The following is a 24999-nucleotide window of genomic DNA, read 5'->3' on the forward strand; positions in this document are numbered from 1 at the left end:
ACATAAACTCTAGCTTTTGGTTTATAACCTGCACAATAGGATCAGAACATTATTTTTAGCCCAAAATCATGATTTCTATACCATATACATAAAAAGCCAGAAGATTTAACTTAGCTTTACTTCTGGAAAACAAAACAAAACAAAACAAAACAAAACAAAAAACAAAACAAAACCCCAACTAACTCAGTCTTCAATTCTGGATCCAGATAATATCTTCCTAGAATGGGTGAGAATAAGTATTTACGTTAGAATAAGATGTTGTAGGTTGTAAGATACCTGCGATGGGAAGCATAGTTTCCTGTGACGTGGCCACTTCCATCACATCCTGGCGTTGGGCAGCTGAGTCAATAAAAAATACAGTGTTAAAGTCAAGTGGTTTTCACAGATTCATTTGCTCTGTCTATAGGTTATGAGGTAGCTTCTCTTTTCAAGATCAGTTAGCACAGTACGGGACACACAGGAGCTAGTGAACAAAGGAATTGTGTTATCTAGGAACCAGGAGACTAGCTAGAATAATACTGGCATGATCTGAAGGTATTAGTTTTCACCATCACATTAATTCTCTGACTCAAATCATGTAGGAAAGTCATGCTGAAATATATGCCCTAGCAATGTTGTGAGTCAACAACCAATGATGTTTTATCTCTTTGAAAATATAAATGTTATAAACCCACGCTTTATAATGAGAGTGGCTCCTAGGAATACGGGCACCAATCATATAACAGATTTCAGAAAAGAATTTTTGTGAGTTTGAAGGTTTTTTTTAAGTAGACTCCATGCCCGGTGTGGAGCCCAATGCCCAGCATGGAGCCCAACGTGGGGCTTGAACTCACGACCCTGAGATCAAGACCTGAGCTGAGACCAAGAGTCGGCTGCTTAACCGAGCCACTCAGGCGCCCCAAGGATTTTTGTGAGTTCTTAAGAAAAGGTCATCATAGTAACTTCACATACATTTTAGAAACTGCCTGAAAAAGAAAATCTTTGAAAATACTATATATCCCGGAAAGGTAAACTGACATTTTAGGTGGGAAAGTTGCTGACAATACAGAAACCTATAAGAAATTTAGTTATTAAAGCTTGGGATCAATTTTATCCAAAGCTTGAAACCATCATAGACAATTGCTAATTAACCACCAAAGCAGTAGGCTCTCCAGGCCACCTGCCAAAGACCAGAGTCTGTATTGATGTATTCCATTGTATTTCAGAAGCTGGTCATATTCTGTGCATCTTATGTGTCTTTTAAATATAATGTAAGAGGATTTTCTTCCATAGTTAATAGGTTCCTTGGTTTCTCAGTCGTTTATTTTCCTCTGATGCTGCTAGAAAGTCACTCATTTGGAGTAAACACATTGACCCCAGCCTACTCAGTGCTATTTGTGGTGGTGTTAATCAGAGGAAAAATCAGTTACGTCATTTAGGCTTCTGGTTTTCTCTGACACGCTGCCTAAAGTGAAGGCTTATCCATATGTGTAGAGTACAGAATTTACCCCTCTGAAGGGACATTTAGAGATAAACTGCCAACATTCAAGATTTTCTTAAATGTCACCTTCTTAGTTTTCTGTTTTGTTTTGTTTTCCTGTGAGCTATTTTCTAATCATCTTCAGGTAATCTAAAGAAACGATAAGAGTTAGAACATTTCCATCTCTCAGAGAGAGGTTTGATTTTCAGGGCTCAATTCAAGCTGAATTGCCTAGCTCTTCCCCTACCACTTTCCCTAGATGGGATATCAGAAAGGAAAATGTGGAAGCTATATAAACATGTAAACAAGAAAAGGGGGAAAAAAAGAACAATGATTAACATTTGAGCTCAGTTATCTTGTAAGTGCCATTCACCCACTAAATGGAGAAACAATCTTTTCTGAACACTGTACAACTGGAATATTCAGAGTGTGAGAGATGTGTTGTAATTACCTGGGAATCCCCACTTTAGAAATACATGGCCACCTGGTGTGCAAAAACAGCACTGCATTTATTTTATTTTATTTTTAAATTTTATTTCTATTTTTTAATTATTTCTATCAATACTGCCAGGAGAAGCAAAGAAGTACCAAAGAGTTTCAAACCAGTCAGCTATAAATTAGGGAGTAAAATAGTAAAGTATGCATTTAATTAGCTGCTAATTACTTTTTCTAAGTTTGGTGGGATAAAGAGGTTAAGGAATAAAGAAAGGATTGGAGATGGTGTTGTGGGAAAAGCTTTTGTTTCAGATTCTGATAGCTGGCTTAAATTACAAACCATCAATGAAAAATCTTATCCAATAACATGTGCCCATACCATTTGGGTGAAACAATCTGGGTAGGTTTGCAAATGGAAATATTAACACTTAGAGGGGCGCGTGGGTGGCTTTGTAGGTTAAGCATCTGCCTTCAGCTCAGGTGGTGAGCTCAGGATCCTGGGATCTCAGGGTCCTGGGATCTAGCCCTGTGTCAGGCTCCCTGCTCATAGGGAGTCTGCTTCCCCCTTTCCTGCCCCTCCCCTTCCCCCCTGCTCATGCTCTCTCTCTCAAATAAATAAATTTTAAAAATCTTAGAAAAGAAAGTATTAACACTTAGAGAAAGGAAATGAGCCTGTTCCTTCAGTAAGTGGCCCTCAAACTCCAAGGAAATTTATTCTAATCAATGACATTAAAAAACTCTATTTTGCAAACAGTTTCTGGTAATCAATTAAGGTACATTTATCTGTTAGAAACAAAAAGTACCAAAAGACTCCACCCCAAAACTGCTAGAACTCATACAGGAATTCAGTAAAGTGGCAGGATATGAAATCAGTGGCATTTCTATACACCAACAACAAGACAGAAGAAAGAGAAATTGAGGAGTCGATCTCATTTACAATTGCATCCAAAACCATAAGATAACTAGGAATAAATCTAACCAAAGACGCAAAGAACCTGTTCTCAGAAAACTATAAAATACTCGTGAGAGAAATTGAGGAAGACACAAAGAAATGGAAAAATGTTCCATGCTCATGGGATTGGAAAAACAAATATTGTGAAGATGTCAATGCCACCTAGAGCAATCTACACATTTAATGCAATCCCTATCAAAATACCATCCACTTTTTACAAAGAAATGGAACAAATAATCCTAAAATTTGTATGGAACCAGAAAAGACCCCACATAGCCAGAGGAATGTTGAAAAAGAAAAGCAAAGCTGGTGGCATCCCAATTCCGGACTTCAAGCTCTATTACAAAGCTGTCATCATCAAGACAGTATGGTACTGGCACAAAAACAGACACATAGATCAATGGAACAGAATAGAGAGCCCAGAAATGGACCCTCAACTCTATGGTCAACTAATTTTGGACAAAGCAGGAAAGAATGTCCATTGGAAAAAAGACAGTCTCTTCAACAAATGGTGTTGGGAAAATTGGACAGCCACATGCAGAAGAATGAAACTGCACCATTTCCTTACACCACACACAAAAATAGATTCAAAATGGTTGAAAGACCTATATGTGAGACAGGAGTCCATCAAAATCCTAGGGGAGAACACAGGCAGCAACCTCTTCGACCTCAGCCACAGCAACTTCTTCCTAGAAACATTGCCAAAGGCAAGGGAAGCAAGGGCAAAAATGAACTATTGGGACCTCATCAAGATAAAAAGCTTTTGCACAGCAAAGGAAACAGTGAACAAAACCAAAAGACAACCGACAGAATGGGAGAAGATATTTGCAAATGACATATCAGATAAAGGGCTAGTATCCAAAATCTATAAGGAACTTATCAAACTCAACACCCAAAGAACAAATAATCCAATCAAGAAATGGGCAGAAGACATGAACAGACATTTTTCCAATGAAGACATCCAAATGGCCAACAGACACATGAAAAAGTGATCAACATCGCTCAGCATCAGGGAAATCCAAATCAAAACCTCAATGAGAGACCACCTCACACCAGTCAGAATGGCTAAAATTAACAAGTCAGGAAACGACAGATGTTGGCGGGGATGTGGAGAAAGGGGAACCCTCCTACACTGTTGGTGGGAATGCAGGCTGGTGCAACCACTCTGGAAAACAGTATGGAGGTTCCTCAAAAAGTTGAAAATAGAGCTACCCTATGACCCAGCAATTGCACTACTGGGTATTTACCCCAAAGATACAAATGTAGTGAGCCAAAGGGGTAAGTGCACCCCAATGTTTATAGCAGCAATGTCCACAATAGCCAAACTGGAAAGAGCCAAGATGTACATCAACAGATGAATGGATAAAGAAGAGTGGTATATATATACAATGGAATATTATGCAGCCATCAAAAAAAAACCCCAAATCTTGCCATTTGCAATGACGTGGATGGAACTGGAGGGTATTATGCTAAGCGAAATAAGTTAATCAGAGAAAGACATGTATCATATGATCTCACTGATATGAGGAATTCTTAATCTCAGGAAACAAACTGAGGGTTGCTGGAGTGGTGGGGGGTGGGAGGGATGGGGTGGCTGGGTGATAGACACTGGGGAGGGTATGTGCTATGGTGAGTGCTGTGAATTGTGTAAGACTGTTGAATCACAGACCTGTACCTCTGAAACAAATAATATATTATATGTTAAAAAAAAAAAAAAAGAAGATGGTAGGAAGGGAAAAATGAAGGGGGGGGAAATCGGAGGGGGAGATGAACCATGAGAGACTATGGACTCTGAGAAACAAACTGAGGGTTCTAGAGGGGAGGAGTGTGGGGGGATGGGTTAGCCTGGTGATGGGTATTAAAGAGGGCACGTACCTGAATGGAGCACTGGGTGTTACATGCAAACAATGAATCATGGAACACTACATCAAACACTAATGATGTAATGTATGGTGATTAACATAACATAATAAAATAAAATTTAAAAAAAGAAACATAAAGCAAAGCATAATTTTTGAAAAAGGATGCAACTATAGTAAGACTTTTACAAAAACAGTGTATAACACAGGTACATAAAGATCAGCAGTATCCACTGAAATGTTCATCTCTCTGGGGATGAAAATGAGGAGAGAACCATGAAGTTTCTATAGAGTTAATTTCCTAAGAATTCATGATTAAATTCTATTTCAAAAATTGTTCCAATGTTTTTAGAACCCTTCCTCTTTTGTATTAGCTTTGTCCCAGTGAGAAGTGCCCATTACAAAATAATCTCACTTCATTTTTCTGTTCAAAATGGTAACGCAGGTTAATTATCAATCTTTTACACTACATTTAGTTTGGAATGACTCTCACAATTTCCAAAAACCTACCTCCAAAGGATGAAAATTTGCCATTTTTGAAGATATTCAGAGTAATATGAAGAAACAAAATCCATACAAAGATTTTAAAAACTTGAAGTAACTCCACAAGGGAGTAAGTATATGGCTGACCCCAAGCCACCTCTGGGAAGAAACAATGTTCAGTGACATTGAAACTCTAGTGTGTTTGGTACTCATCCATCACGTTGCTCCAGCTACCAAGTTCTAGGTGAACATTAAACTCATAAGAGAAAATCATATTTGAGCCAGTAATGTTTGCCTATTAAATCCATAAAGAATGCAGTCTAGTCTGATATGCAGACTGATTATTTAAAAATCAGTCACATATCAACACAATATATCAGTGTTGCACTAGGAATAATTTCATTGAACACTTTCTATGTGCAAGGCCTGTAACAGCATTTGAGATGTGTTCCCTGCTCCCAATTCACCGTTTGTGTAGTTGGGGAAGTAAGAGGCACTGCAGTAAATATTATGTACCAATGGTGTGCATGTAGGAGACAACAAAATCAATGAAAGAAGAACACCCTTGCCCTCCTGGGGCCTCCACTCTTGTTGGGAAGGCAGACAACAGAGAATATGGGCAAGCAAAATGTATGAGTGCATTAGAAGGTGATAAATACTGAGGGACAACAGGAGTTCCAGAAACGGGATAGGAGCATCAGGGCTGGGATTGGGGGATGATAGTAGCCAGGAAGACTCCTCATGTAAGTGACATTTGAGAGAAGAGCTGAGGGAGGATGAGGAGCTATGGCCCCAGCAGATGTCTATGGCATAGGGAATAGCAGCAGTGAGGCCCTGAAGCCTTAGGGAAAAGGCAGGAGAAGAGGCGGCTGGTGGAGAGGGAGGGGTGGACCCTACCCTAGGGTCCTGCGGGGAGGGGAGAGCTCATTCCCCATGTGCCATTGGAAATGGGTCCGGAGGTGATGCAGGCCTGGGAGTCCTCAGAGTAGAGATGGTTCTAACACCGAGAACCCGAGGGACTGAGTGTAGACAGAGGTGAGAAGAGGTTCCAGAACTGACCTCTGGGACATTCCATCTTTGGAAAGGCTGCACCAGAGTCTAAGCAGGAGTAACAGGTGAGGTGGGAAACTGTCCCAAGTTGTGGTACCCTAGAAGCCAGGCGCAGAAGACAGAGGAGGAAGTGATCAGCTCTGTCAAATCTGGCAGCCCCATCAAGTAGGGTCAAGAAGACCAAGATACCACACAGAGGGGTTCCCTGGAGGGCTTAAGGATGGTTGTGGTGGAACGATGAGAACGAAGGCCTATCTGGGAGAAATTCAGGAGAGAAAGAGTCACACTTTCTTGAGGAGGTTAAGTACGAAAGGAAGAAGAAACAGGGGGTCAAGGTTAAAGCCAAGTCAAGAGAGGGGTTTTAATTATTTTTTATTAGAAAAACGGAAACATACTTTTGTACTGATTCAGAAGAGAATGATTCAGATTCAGAAGAGATTCAGAAGAGATCATACAGATGCTGGTGGCTAAGTGGAAGAGTTACTTTTTGCTAGAAACTCTCATTAATTGGCAGCTTTGAATATATCTGTGTATGAATATACTTTAACATTTCACCATTTACATACAGAAAATATTTTCCTGCATGCCACTCACTCCCTCGTGTGAAACACCAAAGCAGGACTATACTGTCTGCTAAGGATGTAAGTGTAGAAAAACAATGGATCCTACCTTGTGTTTGCCTGAAACACCTCCCACTTCTCCTCCTCACTTACCATCTATCCTGGTAAGATAACTGGAGGTGAAGTGGGGAAGGAACTTAGGAGCGGTTGCCATCAGGACATTTTCTTTAGTCGTCCTCCTGTGTCTCTAAAGGGCCTTATTTCTGTGTTCTCTGTGGGCTTCCCTTTTGCCCTGTCAGGGGCCAGCAGCATGTGCACCCTCAAGGCCTCAAGAGCACTCTATCCCTTTCTTTCTATAGTTTCTCTAGCCTCATGATCTCATGTCTGAATCTTTACATCAGTGTTTTATTTTTTTTCACATCAATGTTTTAGATGATCTTCCAGCTTCAGAATAATTTTGCACGCTGTTCTTCCTAAAGCACTACACCGTTAATTCACTTTCCTGTTTAAACCCCTGTGGTTGGCTCATGCAAACCTGCAACGAGGCACTCTTCTTAGGGCCCCGTCCTGCTTGAGTCCACACCTGCACTCTCTGTCTCTTCCACATCTGGCTAGTCCTCAGGGCTCAGCTCAGGGCCCCTGCTCCCCGAAACTTTGTTCCTGCTCCGGCCTCTACTGTAGTCTTTTTTTTTTTTTAAAGATTTTATTTATTTATTTGATAGAGAGAGACACAGCGAGAGAGGGAACACAAGCTGGGGGAGTGGGAGAGGGAGAAGCAGGCCTCCCGCGGAGCAGGGAACCCGATGTGGGGATCGATCCCAGAACCCTGGGACCATGACCTGAGCCGAAGGCAGACACTTAATGACTGAGCCACCCAGGCGCCCCTCTACTGTAGTCTTAACTAGTACTTATTGCTGTCGAGTGCCCTGGTCTTTAAACTCTCCTGAGTCACAGAACCCTTTGAGAAGGTGATGAGAGCCATAAAATCCCTTACCCAAATAATCATTTGCATTAAGTGTTATAAGGTTCATAGACTCCCTGAAGTACTGACTTGGATCTTCTGGGGTCAGTAGGTGTCAGATTAAGAACTTCTGATCAAAATATAAACATTTTTCCGACTCATTCACCCGACCCAGAAGCAACATTGTCTATCCCGCCACCCTGTTAATTTCCTTCAAGGCACTTTCCAGAAGGGCAGAGTTCACTTCAAATTTGTTCCCCCTATATTCCCAGCATCTGACATATGCCTAGAACATAACATAGTAGGCAGGCAAAAAACAGTTACTGAATAAATTAACAATTATTCCACTGCCAGAGAGAGAATAATATCTAGACCCAACTAGTCCTAAAAAAGATGTGACTCTAAATTTAAGAACGGATTCTGGATCTTTCACTCCATCATCACAACTGACTTTATAGTATCACTGAACACATCATCATGAAAAATGTTAAGTGATTTTTAACAGAATCCCAAAATTAAATGCAAAAATTCCCCTCAAAAAGAAAAAGCTGGACTCTGCTTTTGAGGAGAATCTATGAGTCTGTTAGAGAGGTTAGACCTATGGGTAGTAGGTTTTTTGTATCATCCATATGCTAACAATACTATAATTATGTTATGGAAAGAAACATTAACTTGCTGACAGACTTTAGGGAGTTTATATTTATTGCAGAGTCAAAAAGAAAATGGCTGCCATCTGTACCTTAAACACATGTCATATTTTTTAAATTTCAATGCAATAATTATTTAAATCCTAACTAAATGTGATTAATTTCTCAAAAAATTTCAATAGAGACATGAATTAATGCACTTCCCCATTAAAAAATGTTTATGCCTTTAGTGGGCAAAATGCAATAATCCTGCTTAGAATACTATGTCTTAACGGTCCATGACACAAGCAGTGATAATTACCGCACAATGAAAACATACTATCCACTAGGCATTTTGTATATTCTTATAGATTGTTTCCTTAGATTTTCACAATTTCATGAGATGACTATTGATAGCGCTGCTTTACATTTAAGAAACTGGAGGTTCAAATGAGTTTAAAAACTATGTCTAAGGCTACAAAACTAGTAAATGGTACTCTGGAGACGCTGAGTTCAGCCTGACTCAGTGGAGCAGAGCACAATGAAAGGTTCTGATCAGCCAAACAAAACAAAACAAAACAAAACAAAACACATAAACATTTCTAGTTGCTTTATATTGTTTTTGTTTTTTCAATCATCTCTTAGCATGAAATCATGTCATGTATACTTTTTTTCCCCATAATCCTCTTAGTTCTAAGCATAAATTTAGTTATGTATGGAACATTTAACTATCGACTGGCTGAAGTTGTCCTAAAACATTCCTAAAGTCAACTTATAAACCAGGATATTATTACTCAAAATTTTGAACTTGAGTCTCCTAATTCTAGAATCTCACAGAATATGCCAGTGAAGATCGCTTACGTGATTAATTCTTTTTTGAGATCTCTTGCATGGAGCTTGGGTTTAGGGCTTGGGATGGAGGCCTCTCCAGGAAACTTTTTTTCCTCTAAATTTTCTAGAGAGCTCACTGGATCTTTCTGGAAGAAAAAAAATACAGAAGCACAGAAGGCATTAGGCCACCCTGTAAAGACAACTGTATTTGAAGTCATCAGGGAGGAATTTGAGTTTTAGCTTAATGACTTAGCTGCAATTCTCCATAGGATTTGTACATAAAATTAATAAGGTAATAAGTATAAGGATATATCCTGATTATTATGGACCTCTATCCTTGGTGAAGAAAAATTGCAATTCATGGGGACAACTTTAAAAGCTCACATTTTGGCAAATATAACTACAGAGGCATTTCTTGAGCTATATAACGAATACATTTCAGATTTTATTGTATAATGAATGTTTCCTAGAGAACATAGGAATAGTTCTTTATATACACAGCAGTCATTGATAAAACAAAAGAAATATTGCAAAAATGAACCACAAATTTTTAAACAAAAAAGAATAAGTAAATTTAGGTTAACAAAATGTCCTTTCTAACATACACATAAGTACGATTTAAATTGTTTGTTTAAATATGTAATAAGTGGTCCACAATATTTAGCCACTGAATTTTATTTTTTCCGGATAATTGCTTTTATTGTCACATCACTTCCTATTTTTCTTAAGTTACCTCTTTTGCTAAGTTGGTATCTCGTAATGCTTTAGTCATTGGATGGAATTTCTTGCTGGATTATCACTAATTTTTGTGGCCTTCTGTTAAGCTTAATACTGATCTTGATTTCATAAGGAAGAAGATTTAGTAACCCTTTCAAATAATTTATTTACCATCTGATATATTATCTTACAGAAGACTAATGATGGTTTTCCTCAATTACATAATTAGCTTACTTACATCTTAAGCTTATATCCAGTAAATATAATACTTCCTGGATTTAATATTAAAATCAGATTAACTAATATAGAAAACTGTATTCTAATTCTCAAAAGTACTGATCTCTTTAAAATGAGAAAACTTTGGGGCACCTGGGTGGCTCAGTCGTTAAGCGTCTGCCTTCAGCTCAGGTCATGATCCCAGGGTCCTGGAATCGAGCCCCGCATCAGGCTCCCTGCTCTGCGGGAAGCCTGCTTCTCCCTCTCCCATTCCCCCTGCTTGTTTCTCTCTCTCGCTGTGTCTCTCTCTGTCAAATAAATAAAATCTTTTAAAAAAAATAAAATAAAATGAGAAAACTTATTTGAATTATTCAAGGTAAATCTCATTTAAATTAAATGGATATAAACATGTGATGGCAAAATTTAATTTTAATAATCCTAGGTCTATACTCAAAATCAATGGAAAAACAAATACCTGGGTTTTCTGCACCAAGGAAAAATTCTACACCTTGATCTCAGTCATAAAGGTAAGTGTAATTTTTTTCATTAATTACTTGGATAGCAATTCAGTCATTTTCCACAAAACCATACAGCGATAAATACATTGGTAAACTATCTGAAGTAACTCTATCTTCAGGCCAAATAAATAAAACCTCGTTTGGTACAATTTCTTCCTTCATATTATTTATAGTTCTAAGTTGTCATATTTTAAAATTATTATATGTTTGAAAATAGTAGGAGATAATAGTACACCACTTAAAAATAAGGAGAAATGGGTGCTTGATTATAGGTGCCCTTTAAGATACAAAGAGAAGTACCACTTTAAAGCTACTTCCATGGAATCTATAGCAAAATAGATGGATGGTGCTTCTCCTTTTCAAGTTTTATACTATAAATGCCCAACATGAGGCAATTCCTAATTAGAAGACCTATGTACTATGGTGAAGGCTGTGAATTGTGTAAGACTGACGAATCACAGACCTGTATTCCTGAAATGAATAGTACAGTATGTTAATAAAAAAATTAAAATAAATTAAAATAAAAATACTGATTACAGGAGCAAAAAAAAAAAAAAAAGACCTTAAACCTGATAATGCCACCCTCTATTCCATTTGGTGCTATCTGGATTTCACCCAGGTAGTGTTTTCTGCTACAATTTATAAATGTCTTGGCTTTTTGAAAGTCGATACAAATGCTAAATCCAATATTGCCTCAGTGTGGAACAGCCTTTGTTTTTCTGTTTAGATGCTAATTTTTTTTTAAATGGCATACAGTGAATTTTATCTTTATGATAAAATTAAGAACAAAGTATTCCTAAAGGCATGTACATTTATAGATGAACATATAAATTTTAGCAGCTATCATTTGACTGCTGAATCTATACATTATGGGAGACAAGGGAATAAGGGATTTTGAAAAAAATCATCAATTATGAAAATTTAAATTATTATTGTAACTAAAATGTATATAAAAATAATGCTTGCAGAATATATGGTATTAATTTGGTATAGTAACATGTGGTAATGTTTTAAAAGGATAATTTCACTGGATATGAGCTTTTAAATATTTCGTGGGTTCTTCTAAAAACTATGGACTCGTATGCATGCAATTACATTATGAAATGATTGTCTTTTCCCCTTTTCTTTGCTCAGCATCCTATCCCAAGAAACCTACAGAGAGCATACGTACTAAAATACAGGTGACCATCATTGAAAGAATTCTTAATTTTGTTGCACAATCACTTTATATTAAATGAATTTTTAAGAAGGACCAAGTAAAAAATAAGCCAATGTCATTTGGAAGAATTATTTTGAAATTTAAAATATAATTTTAAAAATAATAATTTTATCCTGTTGACATGTAAGAGAGAATCTGGCATATATGTGTTGTGTTTAGAAAGTATATGGATGCAATGAAATTCCTTCAATGTACAGATGGAAGTTTATATTGATTTCAGTAAAGACCAGAACATAATGGTAACATGAATAACAGATAATAGCATCTGGCACTTTTAACATTTTAAGCCCTAAAATCTTTGGAGAACTGACAGTTGAATGGAACTGACAGCCCTAGTTATTTCTCAGCACTTTCCTTTTGAGATTTTTTGAGTTTTTTCCAGATTCAGGATTTTTTTTAGGGGGCATCTGGACAGGCTATTTCACTAAGAGAGACAGACAATATTTTCTGAAAATTACCACCAAAATTAAGCAACTGTTGTGCATATGAACTAGATAACAATGAATTAGAAATAATCGCGGGGCGCCTGGGTGGCTCAGTCGGTTAAGCGGCTGCCTTCGGCTCAGGTCATGATCCCGGGGTCCTGGGATCGAGCCCCACGTCCGGCTCTCTCCTCAGAGGAGAGCCTGCTTCTCCCTCTCCCTCTGCCTACTTGTGCTTTCTATCTCTCTGTCAAATAAATAAATAAAATCTTTAAAAAAAAAAAAGAAATAATCGCTCTGTTTCTGGTTGTGCGTGTGTGTGTGTGTGTGTGTGTACGTGTGTGAGTGTCGTGTGGGCTAAGGGTGGAGGTGCCCATGGGAAGGACAAGGTGTCAGATTAAGAGCCGACCACCACCTGGTCTTCAAACATTCACAGTATATTGCCTGAGCCAAGTGCAGCATCCAGGTGGGGCTCATTGGAAAAGACAGGCACGGACCACTTCCTGTGACTGGTTTGTGTGGTCGTGTCCTATAGATCACGCTCAGGGGAGGTTTGGTCCTGCTGCCCTGGGAAGCACTGTAGACCACTGTTGGCTTCCCCGCGCCTCACCAAGCACCATTTCTTCTTCCTTCTCTTTTTCCCTTCCCTTTCTAATTGTCCTCAATATTCCCTAGCTGTTGGCACTTTTTGATGTGCTGTTTAACCTTTTCCTTCTCTCCATTCTCTTCTTTCTCCTCTTTCTTCATTTCAGGGAAGCCCAGGCCCATTTCTTAACTTCTATAAGACCAAGGACCAACAATTTAACCTCCTTGAGCCTCAATTTTCTCCTCCAAAAACTTTGACAATAATCCTGCTTTTCATGAGTGTTAGGATAATGAGACATGACTGTTAGAATAATAAGATTATTCTTACTGAACTCAGTGTCCCTCTGCTACCTTCACAACGAGGACGTTGAATACAGTCTATTTTTTCAAAATAATAACTAGCAAGTATCACAGTTCTCATTTATAAGATTCAGAAGAGGGCGATAAATACTGTCTATTTGTAGATTACCTCAGCACAGATGAAGGCACAAGGAAGGAGGGGTGAAAAACTGTCTTACGGAGTTACAGTGCTGCAGAAGCACTTTTGTGTGAGTGTGTCCCCATCAGGTATAGTTTCCCCAAGCAATGAGTCACTCATGCTCAGATCACCATGACAATAAAAATTAAGCTTAAAAAATATTTTGTCGGGGTGCCTGAGTCGGAGTGGCTCAGTTGGTTAAGCGTGGGACTCCTGATTTAGGCTCAGGTTGTGATCTCAGGGTATTGAGATCAAGCCCAGTGTGGGGCTCTGTGCTGGGTGTGGAGCCTGCTTAAGATTCTTTCTTTCCCTCTCCCTCTTCCCCTCCCCCCAAGCTCGCAAGGGTGCACTCTCTCTAAGAAAACAATTTGTCAACTCAAACCTAGGGCAAGCACCTTGATTCTACGAACTCACTTAGCATTTTCAAAGTCCTCTTTTGTCATTCTTAGTGACACTGAATCTCCACAAAGCTTCTCGATTCCAGATTCCAGAATGCTTAGGTTGCAAACCGTAGCAGTAAGAGTCTGTACTGCCAGACCTGAATAAGTAAGCCATTCTGAAAAGAGCAGAAATCTAATCTAACCAAATCCATTTTCCCCATGAAATTGCTGGGAAATAAAACAGTGTCACAGGGGGTGCCTGGGTGGCTCAGTCGTTAAGCGTCTGCCTTCGGCTCAGGTCATGATCCCAGGGTCCTGGGATTGAGCCTCGCATCGGGCTCCCTGCTCAGCGGGAAGCCTGCTTCTCCCTCTCAGACTCCCACTGCTTCTGTTCCCTCTCTCGCTGTGTCTCTCAAATAAATAAATAAAATCTTAAAAAAAAAACCACTGTCACAGATATATAAGCATTAGATAAGAACATACTCCAATTGAATCCATGAAGCTGCCAAGGTGAATCCAGATGTTTTTTGGAATTATGCAAAAAAAAAAATGAGATTGGAAATAAAGAAAATATTTGTTATGAGACCTCATTTTCTGGCTATCTGAGTGATAAGAGGTATAGCCAAGGAGGTTCTTGAAGTACTTACTAGACCTCCAAATGGGAGGAATGTCTCAGAATGTGAGTACATTGTTGACATTGTTGCCGAGGCCAAAAATTATAACCCAGTTAAAACAATACAAGAGACCCTAAATGAAAACAAGAACCCACTTAATACAAATTTGCTTCATTACTACTCAGGACTGAATCAGTATGTCTGATATTGGAAGGAAGATTTCTGGTGATTGTTGACCATGGTCCACTTATAGCAGTCACAAGGGTGGGGACAGAAAGTCTAGGTCCCACCCTGCACATGACACTGAGATGCTCCCAAACAAGGTAGGTTTTATCCTAGTGGGATTCATCCAAGAATAGGAGCACAGTTATGCTTACTCTGTAAATATAGTCCTTCATGTGACATGAGACTTTAACTGAACCCCCCATCAACAGATCTTCTAACTAGGATTGGGTTTCCTTTTGGTGGTGTACAGTGGGATATGCCATGATCCAGTCCACTATTGGACTAGCTGGGGATGAAGCAGTTTTATGAATGAGAGGGTATTCCCTTTCTCTAAAGCTGGCTTCTACAGAGTGGGATTGGATCACTAATCTTGATCTCATCGTGATTGTGCTTCTCAACAACTTACACTGCTTCCTTACCTCCATTTCAGACCAGTTGTGCAGAATGATCAGTTAATGTGCATACTGACAGATTTCCAGATTATCAAAATAAACAGCAGTTAGGTGTAACTTCTGTTATTTTGCACAAGTCCAAAATGGCAGGGGGGAATGTGGTGGATGGAAGAGGTACGTGTTTGCCCATCTGTGGTCATCACTTAAGGTAAACCAGCTTCTAATACTTTGCAGGTATTAGTTTTATAATGATCAGAGTCAAACATATATTATTTTTAGAAATGGTTCTTCTAAAATAGTGTTATGATAGATTAACTAAGACCATCCCTAAATACTCGAGGCAAATTTTGTAAAGCCAAGCAGAATAAAATGACTAAGACTAGAATGGCAGAATCGAATCAGAAACTGCTGTTGTGTGAATTCCCCCCCCCACACTTCTCTGTGATGGTGTGGGTGGTGGTGACACAGAGTCTGCCTTGGATCCTGGGGTATCCTCCAGGAACCCATCCCTGACCACTGTACATAAGGTTGGCATTCCTTTATTTCTTCATTGTGTACCTGCTCGTGCTATTCCATTTGTCACTGTATTTATTTACCTGTCAGAGTCCCTACCAGACTGAGCATACATGTGGGGGAAGTTTGTCCCATTTGGTGCTGCTTCCCTGGGACGTATGTTACTTCTGGACATGGAGATGCCAGGGAAAGTGTGCTGAAGGAAGCAAGGAAGGAGGGAGGGAGTGAAGGAAGGAAGGAGGAAAGGAAAGGAAAAGGGAAGAGAGAGAGAGGGAGAGAAGGGAGGGATAGAGGAAGGAAAGAAAGAAGGAAGGAGGGAGTGAAGAAGGAAGGAAGGAGGGGAAGGAGGGAGGGAAGAAGGGAGGAAGGAACGGAAGAAGGGGATTTGGAGAAACAACCCAATCTTGTGATCACTACTGTTTATGTCAACTTATGCTCTGAGATGTTAAAGCATATGCTAAAATCAAATTAGTTTTTCCCCCCCGAAGTTTCTGTACTTCAAAAAGATGAAAAAGGTGGTGCACCCTTCCAAAGACAGTGGCTATTTTATTTCTTTAAACATAATCAACCGGCAAGTATCAACAATTGTCCCGACAAACAGCAAAGCAAAGTGAATCACTACTGTAACAATTAGGGTCACATTTGCAATGATATAGAGTCTAAATAGTGGAGGTTTCTGGCCATGAATTCTTTTGGACGACACGAAATCATGGCTAATTAGACTAGGCCAGGTGGCTCAAACTAGGGAGATGCAGGCTTGATGAACCTGTGCAGTCACGACACCTGGCTACTCCAAAGATAACCAAACACACAAATGCATCTCCTTCACTTTGAGATTGATACAATTTAGACACCCATGATCCAAACACCTCAGCCAATGGCTCTATACGTAGACAGGCTAGCATAGTTCCTTCATGAAACCAAGGAAAGGATTTTGACATGATTCTTACTCATCCCTGATTTGATTTCATTTTCTACCCTCTGGTTCAGAAAGAGTTAGTAAGCTGGCATTTCAGTGTTGAGTAATACACTGCACCTTACGGGCTGCTGTATCTGAAGGGATGTCTAATAAAATCTTTCATGCCATGCACACAATTGCAGCCCTGATGGGGATCCAATTCACTCAGTGACATCATTTTAGTCAAGTGACAGAAAAAGTTGGATTCATTTATCAGTTTCTGATGAAATTTAAGATCATCACTTTACCAAAATCTAAAACAAGGTACAGAATTATGCATTATCTAAACAGGAGTACGAAAAGTAACGTAGGAGGAAAAAGCTAAGAATACTCTCCAATCATGCTCTGTCTTAAACTTAGTGATCGACATATTGAAACAATACCTCTTTCTCCTCCTCTGTCTTCCCATGAGTTTTGCTATAGTTGATAGGAGTATCCCAGCCCTCTTGATCACAGAGAGCCTGATAGAATGCTGCATTGACCAAAATGCTGCTTGTTTTGAATGGGGAAGAGGAAGGAGTTGGAATAGAAGTGTTAGAGGAAGTTAGGGGTGCAGCTTTGTCCAGGATTCGATTTTTTTTTCAGGCTTAAGTCCAATGTGCCATTTTCATCCACTTCTATCTCGGCTCCCTGGTATACAATAGGAAACAGAAAAACATTTAAGCAGTTTGCAGTTACAGCCTAGCCATGTGGGGCTTTTAAGGGATAATTTTAAATGCAAGCTTTTATGTAAGTATATCTGATTTAAAATCTAGCTTTCTGATTTGCTTTGGTTAATGTTCAATTCTTAGGCAGACTTTTAAGAGCAGCACCATTAGTGAGCTTCGTGTTTCTGGGTTTAAACAAAGTAGAGTCTAATATAAATAAGATGTTCCAAATGCTAAATGTATTGGCTAACCCTGTTTTATATATTTTTTTGAAGTTTAGCTTTAAATCTCCTTTTCTGGTTTGCAGAATTATCACTTTCAATTCATCACTTATAGCATTAACACTTGAGTTTATAAAAAGGCCCAGCACTACTTCCCAGCTCACCCCCCAATGCAGTATTAATCTAACGTGAATATATGCAAAAATAACCAGCTGCAAGAGAATTTTTACTGGAATATTAGATTAATACGAACATGACCTTTTCCCCTGGGTTACTTGAACCAGAAAAGCTTTGTTTACGTGAGGGGCGGGGGCAGGAGCCGGAGGCAGACAGGGCAAACTGTTGTTGATTCTGGAAGCCTTCAGGTATCTGCGGCCATCAGGTCTGCTTGGAGGTAAGTTGTAGAGGGAAACTTGAGAATAAAGCTGGATTCTTTTCCAGACGCTTAGTATGAGACTTAAAACTCACTATACTTCACGGCATTTCTCCTTGGGATACAGCTGGCTATCTTTTTGTTGTTGTTGTTGTTGTTGCTGTAGTTTAAGGTACAAGTCCCAACAACTGCCCACGTGCTCTGGATCTTCCGAAGGACGCATGCCTAAGGATGGTCCCTGTGCTGTCGCCAATTGTGAACACTGCCATGCAGTAGGACTCCGAATGCGGGAAGAGCTCGCTTGTCTTTTTCCTAAGTGGGTCAGATAAATACCTCTCCGTATTTTCACTATCACCCATCAATTCACAATTAAATCTTGGACAACGTCTCGGCTCTTTTCCCTTTTGGCTGGCAAAGCAGGAGTCTCTTTGAATACGTTAGCAAGATCCCTAACCCATATGGTAGCCAGTTACTTCCCCGGGGGGGATTTATTTTAACTCCCCATTTACACTCTGCCTTTCCCCCTCCCCAACAGTTGCCGCTGAGGTGTGGGCCAACGTAGCTGTGCTCCAAAGGCTCACTGCTTGCACCTGATTTGGAAAATGAGGCACCTCTTCTGTTTGCTTGTTTCACCTGCATAGTTCCTATTTTCAATCTCTCAGCCTCTGAGGTAGATATGCTTTGTTATATTTGTGGGAGGTAAATATACTTCTAATATGTTTGCACTAAGATGCTTTGGCTATATCTTTCTGTCCTTTTTAGTAAATAGTTTAATCTCCTGTGATAGTTTTAAGCCCTGAATTTGACAGTACAGCTTATCTGGGATAATAACTTAGTAACCACAACATCTTATGCCATCTGTATAATATCAAATACGTTTTTATACCAGCATTAATAAACCTTAGTTACAAAACTCCAAGATATTAACCATATCAGTGCCATGTGCTCTCTCCGTGGTACAACAATGTATTCTGCTGTGAGCACATCAAAATAATTCTTGGCTTCATAGCTGATATGTAACTATAGCAATGAAACAGAGCTATAGTAATCAAGTTTAATGGCCAATGTAAAGTAAAATGCTAAATATTGTAGTTGCTGACATTTTTCATTAAAAAAATTAAAAAAAAACTTGGGTTAAGACTGCACAACCAACATTCACATAAAATTCCAGACCTCTGTGACAGATGGCTTAGGAAAAAGAAGCCATGTGACTGGGCTGCAGAGTTTTATAGTGCAAAACCCATAAATAGTGCAGATTCGATCTCCCTGAAAAAATATCAACTATTCCAAGACAACACCAATATATATTTTAGTTTTTGCAGAAAAAAATTCCAAATAGTAAACAAAAAAATTAGAGATTCTCGGAGTTGTTATGTTTTACATCTTGAGTAATCACGAGCTGATTGGGGAAAAAAAAAATCACTCCTAATGTTTAAAAGAGGCACTCTTGTATATCCTGCGCCCCAGCCGGCTGCTCTGAGCACCTGACTTGACAGGGAGAAAGCACGTTTGGGCAGCAGGGTACAGATGGGCTTTAAGTGAGCGCACAGATGCATTCAACAATTACACACAGTACCAGAGAAGGGTCCCTTTCTGCCCATAGATGGGTGGATCACACGTTTACTGCATGGATTTTTTATTCAGAGCTGTATCAATAGGCATCACTTCTGTCTGTGCTTGAAATTCCAAATGGCAGCACACAAAGGAGGGGGTGGTGGGAGAGGCCACAGGAGCAAGAGGGCATAACATTCAGCTGACATGGACCCCCACTGCTGACTTCTAGCATTCCGATTTCTAAAAGCGCCATTCGCTGTTCTGGATCCTTATTTTAGCCATTTAAATTTAAATTTAAAGGGTTTTTTTTTGAGGGTAGACGTAGGTCTAATACTATTCATGTACTTTCCAAGTTAGGGCCAACATCAAGGACCATCACTTTCAGCCAATTTTGAGGTACTGATGCCATGTATGATGTATTTATTAATTAAATTATTGAGAAAGCACTTAACGTTTTCAAGCTTCCATATTTTGGGGGAAAGAAAATTGAAAAATATATTGTTCCTGCCCTCAAGGAGCTTATGTTATATGTAGAGGAGATTGTTAGTGAAAGGTAATTTAATAAATATGAATTATTATTCAACTGAAAGCTGAAATAATTATTTGTTATATAATCCTTATGTGGACCATAAAATGAGAAGTGATTCAGATGCCCCTCAACAGAGAAATGATTAATGAAATTATGCTACGTCTATTTAATGGCACAGTATGCAACCAGTAAAATGATAATTACGAGGATTGTTACAACAAGGAAAAGACGTCTATTACGGAAAGCAGGAAACAACCTGGCATTCCTATTATGCCTACAACCAGGGGAAAAGGGTAGAAATTTGTTTCCTGAAGAACAAAAGGGAAAACACAGAAATTACTCTACTTGTATTTAAAAGACAGTCTTAAGGCCAGTCTCCAATAGTTTCCAGGCAAATGACAGCATGATAATGTTCTAACAATTAAAAATTACACATTCAAAGATGGTAATGAGAGAAAGATAACTTTGCCTTAAAGTTCTACTGTGAAAAGTGTTAACTTTCAAAACATAGATATAACAAGACACCACTGTTTTCTGTATTTGTCAGGTTTCCTATTAACACAAGAGGGGTCACCCGCCATCTTTTCCTTTTTGACTTGGATACTAGGAAGTGCAAAAATTAAGTCCCTCAGCTTAGGTTTCTGCTGTAATTAGCTTCTGGTTTTCATCCTCTGGCTTATGTTCTTTCACTTTTGCTTCAGGGTCCTTTGTTTGGGGAGTATCTTCTCTGTATTGAAAGCTATCTGAAATATGTTTTCAAAGTAGGCAGGGTATTAACAATAAAAAACGAAATTAAAGTATCTTATTCTTACCAAATAGTAATTAAGTATTAACACAGTTAAGTTCAGAGTATAAACTTGTGAAATTTACTCAACATAAATAGAATGATGGAATTCAGGGGAGAAATCAGTGTCTGACATAAGGTATGAAATTAAAATTAAATTTATAACCATTTTCCAAAAATCTTTGAGACTTGGAACCAAAGTCAGTGAAAATTCTTAAGTTGGCCAGCAGTCTATATAAGACATGATGGTAAGATCTTTAAGAACATAAGAAGTTGGACAGGTATGAGTTAAAATTTTAGTTCCAACAGTTATAGCTGTGCCAGTTGGAGAAAATTATTTAATGTCCCCGTACTACTATTTCTTCATCTGCTAAATGGGATGATACCTTCTTTACAGAGTTTCTGGAAGGATTAAAAAGAATATAAGCAAAGTGCTTATTTACAGTGCCTGGCACATAGTAGGTGTTCAATAAATGACAACTTATAATAATAATAATAATAATTTGATTGGGTTTCCAAATGCCAAAAGACACAACCCTATGCTACCATATGCAGAGGTAAAGAGAGAATTATTAAATATGTACACACAGATCAGTTGGTTCCTTGTGATCTCCGACCCAAGTCTCTCATAACATTTCACTCAAAATAATGGTAGAATCTGACATGACATTAAAGTTACTGAAAAAGGGCTGCTTTTGGATTCTAACCCTCCCAAGACCCATCAGGCTATTTCTGATATCAGGCAGCGAGGATGGTGACGTGTTCTCATGTTGTTTCTAGGCCTTATTCAAGCACAAAACAGACTTTGAACTTTAAACATTTCAAGCAAGTGTCAGTTTTTTGTTTTCTTTTAAGGCACACTGTGCATATGCCACTTTGTCTAAACAGGTGGGGAAAACACCAAAACAAACAACAGAATGCTTGGCAAGCAGAAGCGATCAGGATAAAGATAGACCATGTGCATGTTCCTACCTCTGCTGCTGAGGGTGGGAGGAAGGAAGGAAACGGGGAGCGTCTCCGACACGTGCTGGCATGTGCTCTCAGGGGCCGGAGGACAGCCTCAGCAAACTCAGCAAACCCAGGGTGCTCACTCTATGCCTGCCACCTGTTTCTACTGAATGCTGCGCTCATAACAGCAGCAATGGTGGCCAGACCGAAGGGGGGGTGTTTGAGGTTGTGGCCCATGAACGTTTTACAAACTCATATTAGTTCCAAATTAAAACAAAGGACATTATTCCAATCTTAGAACCAATGAAAGTACTAGTTTCAAGAGAGGCTCATACTTCAGACAAATTACCCTTAACCAGTGTGATATCCACTAATATTGATATTACTAATTTTTTCTTCTGACTTGACTCCTCAGAGATACTTAAAGCAACATACAGGTAATTTTGGTGGTGTAGATGTGTTGTGTACATGCTGGATTGTATTTTTTTTTAATTTTATTTTATTATGTTAGTCAACATTCACTACATCATTAGTTTTTTTTTATTATGTTATGTTAATCACTATACATTACATCATTAGTTTTTGATGTAGTGTTCCATGATTCATTGTTTGTGTATAACACCCAGTGCTCCATTCAGTACGTGCCCTCTTTAATACCCATCACCAGGCTAACCCATCCCCCCACCCCCCTCCCCTCTAGAACCCTCAGTTTGTTTCTCAGAGTCCATAGTCTCTCATGGTTCGTCTCCTCTCCGATTTCCCCCCCTTCATTTTTCCCTTCCTGCTATCTTTTTTTTTTTAACATATAATATTTTAACAAACGAATAATTCTTTTTCACATCTACTTTCAGGATATAATAGACTTGACTGGGTAGTGGTGGGCAATGTTAGCACTGATTTTCTCAACACGGTGTTGGAAAAGAGTCCATGAAGGAAGTGCTTTAGTGTTGGGTAGACAGTCAGGTGGGGCTGGGAAACTTCAGAAGGAGAAGAACACTGTGGAATATCTCTATTGTCCTACATTGTTTTTAGATTGTGTAGGAACTCAAGTTCTCTTGCCTCTCTGAAGACAGCCTCTGCTCCTATTATTTTCCATAAGAATAGGGATTTTGTAAATCATGAATTTAGATTTCCCACTAAACTCGGAGTCAGTTGTGAGCTTGCAGGTAGCACGAGAAAGATCTGTTTTAGCCCCAACAAGTGGGTATGGAGGCAATTTCAAGGTTAATGTCCTTTGGTTTGATTTTAAAAAGGTTGTGCCCACATGTGACAGCCTGACCTGTAATTTGTTCTCCTACTGGACTCTTTAAGCAATGTCAGAGAAGCTCATTCCATCACAGAAAGGACTGCGTGGAGGCAGAAGGAAAATGAGAAATCTGCCCTCACCCAGATTCTGATCAAAGCCACGCATGCCTCCCCTGGACATTAGAAATGTCACCTCTAAAAATGTAGCTCTCTACCTGGAACAACCATTTCTTTTTTTCTGCTTCGCCCATAAGCTCCTTGAAGGCAGGGTCTGTGGCAGGGCAGTCCAAACCTCATAGACCATTTGGTGGGTACAGCTAAGAGTCCATCTGCCAGAATACCTCTCTATACATCAAAAAATGCTTCTATGCTCAGCTACAGAAGTCAAGAGTAGGGAAAATCTGTACATCTCTATATCCTTCTTTCTAAATAAGAAGCTCAAGAAAACTATGGATTTTGGCTAGCAGAAATAAACATACTAACCACCATGGAGGAAAAATCAAGTCATAGTGGACAGAGAATCAGGCTCGTATTCAACAGGGGAAGATCGTTTATATATAGCTAATCCTATATTAAGTGAAGGGCACAAAGTAAAGTGAAACACTGAATAGAAATGGCCTACATTGGCCACTGTTTGATCGGAGGCCATTTTTCAGGGTTAATTACTTTGGCTTTTTCTCACTTTTTGCTACAATGATTATTTTTTGTGGTTTTAGGAATTTATGAGGTTCTCTTTTATGTTTAGAACATAGGATCCAACTAGAACAGAATTCTGCAAATTGCTACAGTTGTGTGAGAATATGCGCCTGGAAGAAAGATTCTGCACAAAACGACACTGTAGGGTGCCATATTTATCCTATTTTAAGCACCACTATGTCAAATGAGATCATTTTGGTAGGAAAATGGCTTTTTAAACTGCTAATGCAACAAACTCCTTCTAAGAGTTGATTGGTACTCTCTCTGTCTCTTCCATCCTCCTCATCATGTCCACGGTTTGGCTTCTGCAGTTAAGACCTGGTTGGCTGTATGGAGGCTGAGACCCACAGGGCAGTTCCTGTCACCCTGGGCGGGAGTATCCGCTCCATAGAGCAACTCTGGCACACGGCATGCTCCCAATAGGAGTGTGAGAATAGACGCAGAAGTCAATTATTAGGAATTTTGGAATGTGCCAACTTAACAGTCATGTTTGTGACCGGAAGGTATTCAAGAAAAGAACAAAACATATACTGATAAGGGAAAATACCCTCAGTTTTTGGTCATCCTTGTTTGATTCATTGTTTGGCTCCAGCAACTACTAGAACATGGAGAATATAAAGGTTAAGGGCAGAATTCCGAAAAACAAAACAAAACAAATCTACCTGTGCAGATGGAAAGCACGCATTCCACAATCATTTGCTCAAATAATTTAAGCGGCGTTAATCATTATAATAGTGGTCCTTTTATTCTCAAAGGACAGCTTTAACAAACAAATAATATAAAGCCTAAGAAGGAAGATATTTTAGTGTTACTCCAACTAGCTGCCTATTAGAATGTCCCTTTAAAAAGGAGAAATGTATTCAGGTTTTAACAAAATGAATAAAAACAAACTAAAGTAACACTGTAAAGCACCCTAAATCATCTGCTGATGTAAATAATTTCTGACCTGAATTCCTTTGAATTTGGAGAGCTCGGAATTTTCTTTATAATTTTCAGAGGATGCGTTTTTCTTTGTTTAAGAACCTCATTTGTTTAAAAATTGTTTTTGAGAGGTTTTTGGCCACCAACTCTTCCTGGGGTTTACTTGGCTCAGATTTGTCCAGAAGCTAATTCTGATTCTTCTGTCAAATGCTCGATGGCACCGCGTTCCCTGCTCTCCTGAAGGCCTGGCACAGCACAGGTGAGCAGCTGACCACACCAGGGATGGGGCTGCGCTTGCAGGAAAAAGAGAGCTATCTACTCTAATCGCCTGAGTTTCAGGGTTAGGGTTTAACCCAGGAGATCTCCCACTTACAGCAAGGGGAAAATCTCTTCTCCAGATAAGCCTGGGCACTTTATTTGAGCTGGCTTCAGCTGGCTTCAGCCATCTAGGTAGCAAAAGAATTTCTTTTCACTGAGCCCTTTGTGTAGATGGGAGTTACATGCTCTGGAGGACTGTGGGAGCAGCTCTAACCTTCCCTCTTCAGATCTGAGGATCGCTGCTACTCTGTAGCCTGATAAACCCCTCCTCCTCAAAAGGGGAGACATGGAGGATCTTTTTGTTGTTGTT

General features: G+C 39.3%; 1 protein-coding gene across 1 annotated transcript in view; it reads right to left on the bottom strand.

Moving 5' to 3' along the window:
- ST18 (ST18 C2H2C-type zinc finger transcription factor) overlaps positions 1-24999 on the bottom strand; it is a 68088-nt gene that overhangs the window by 21024 nt on the left and 22065 nt on the right. The window contains 4 exon segments of the mRNA XM_021688426.1: positions 277-339; positions 9247-9362; positions 16837-17034; positions 17036-17083. Of these exon segments, the coding sequence (XP_021544101.1) occupies positions 277-339; positions 9247-9362; positions 16837-17034; positions 17036-17083 (425 nt within the window).

The sequence above is a fragment of the Neomonachus schauinslandi genome, chromosome 4 (assembly GCF_002201575.2).
Source record: "Neomonachus schauinslandi chromosome 4, ASM220157v2, whole genome shotgun sequence".
Taxonomy (NCBI): Eukaryota; Metazoa; Chordata; class Mammalia; order Carnivora; family Phocidae; genus Neomonachus; species Neomonachus schauinslandi.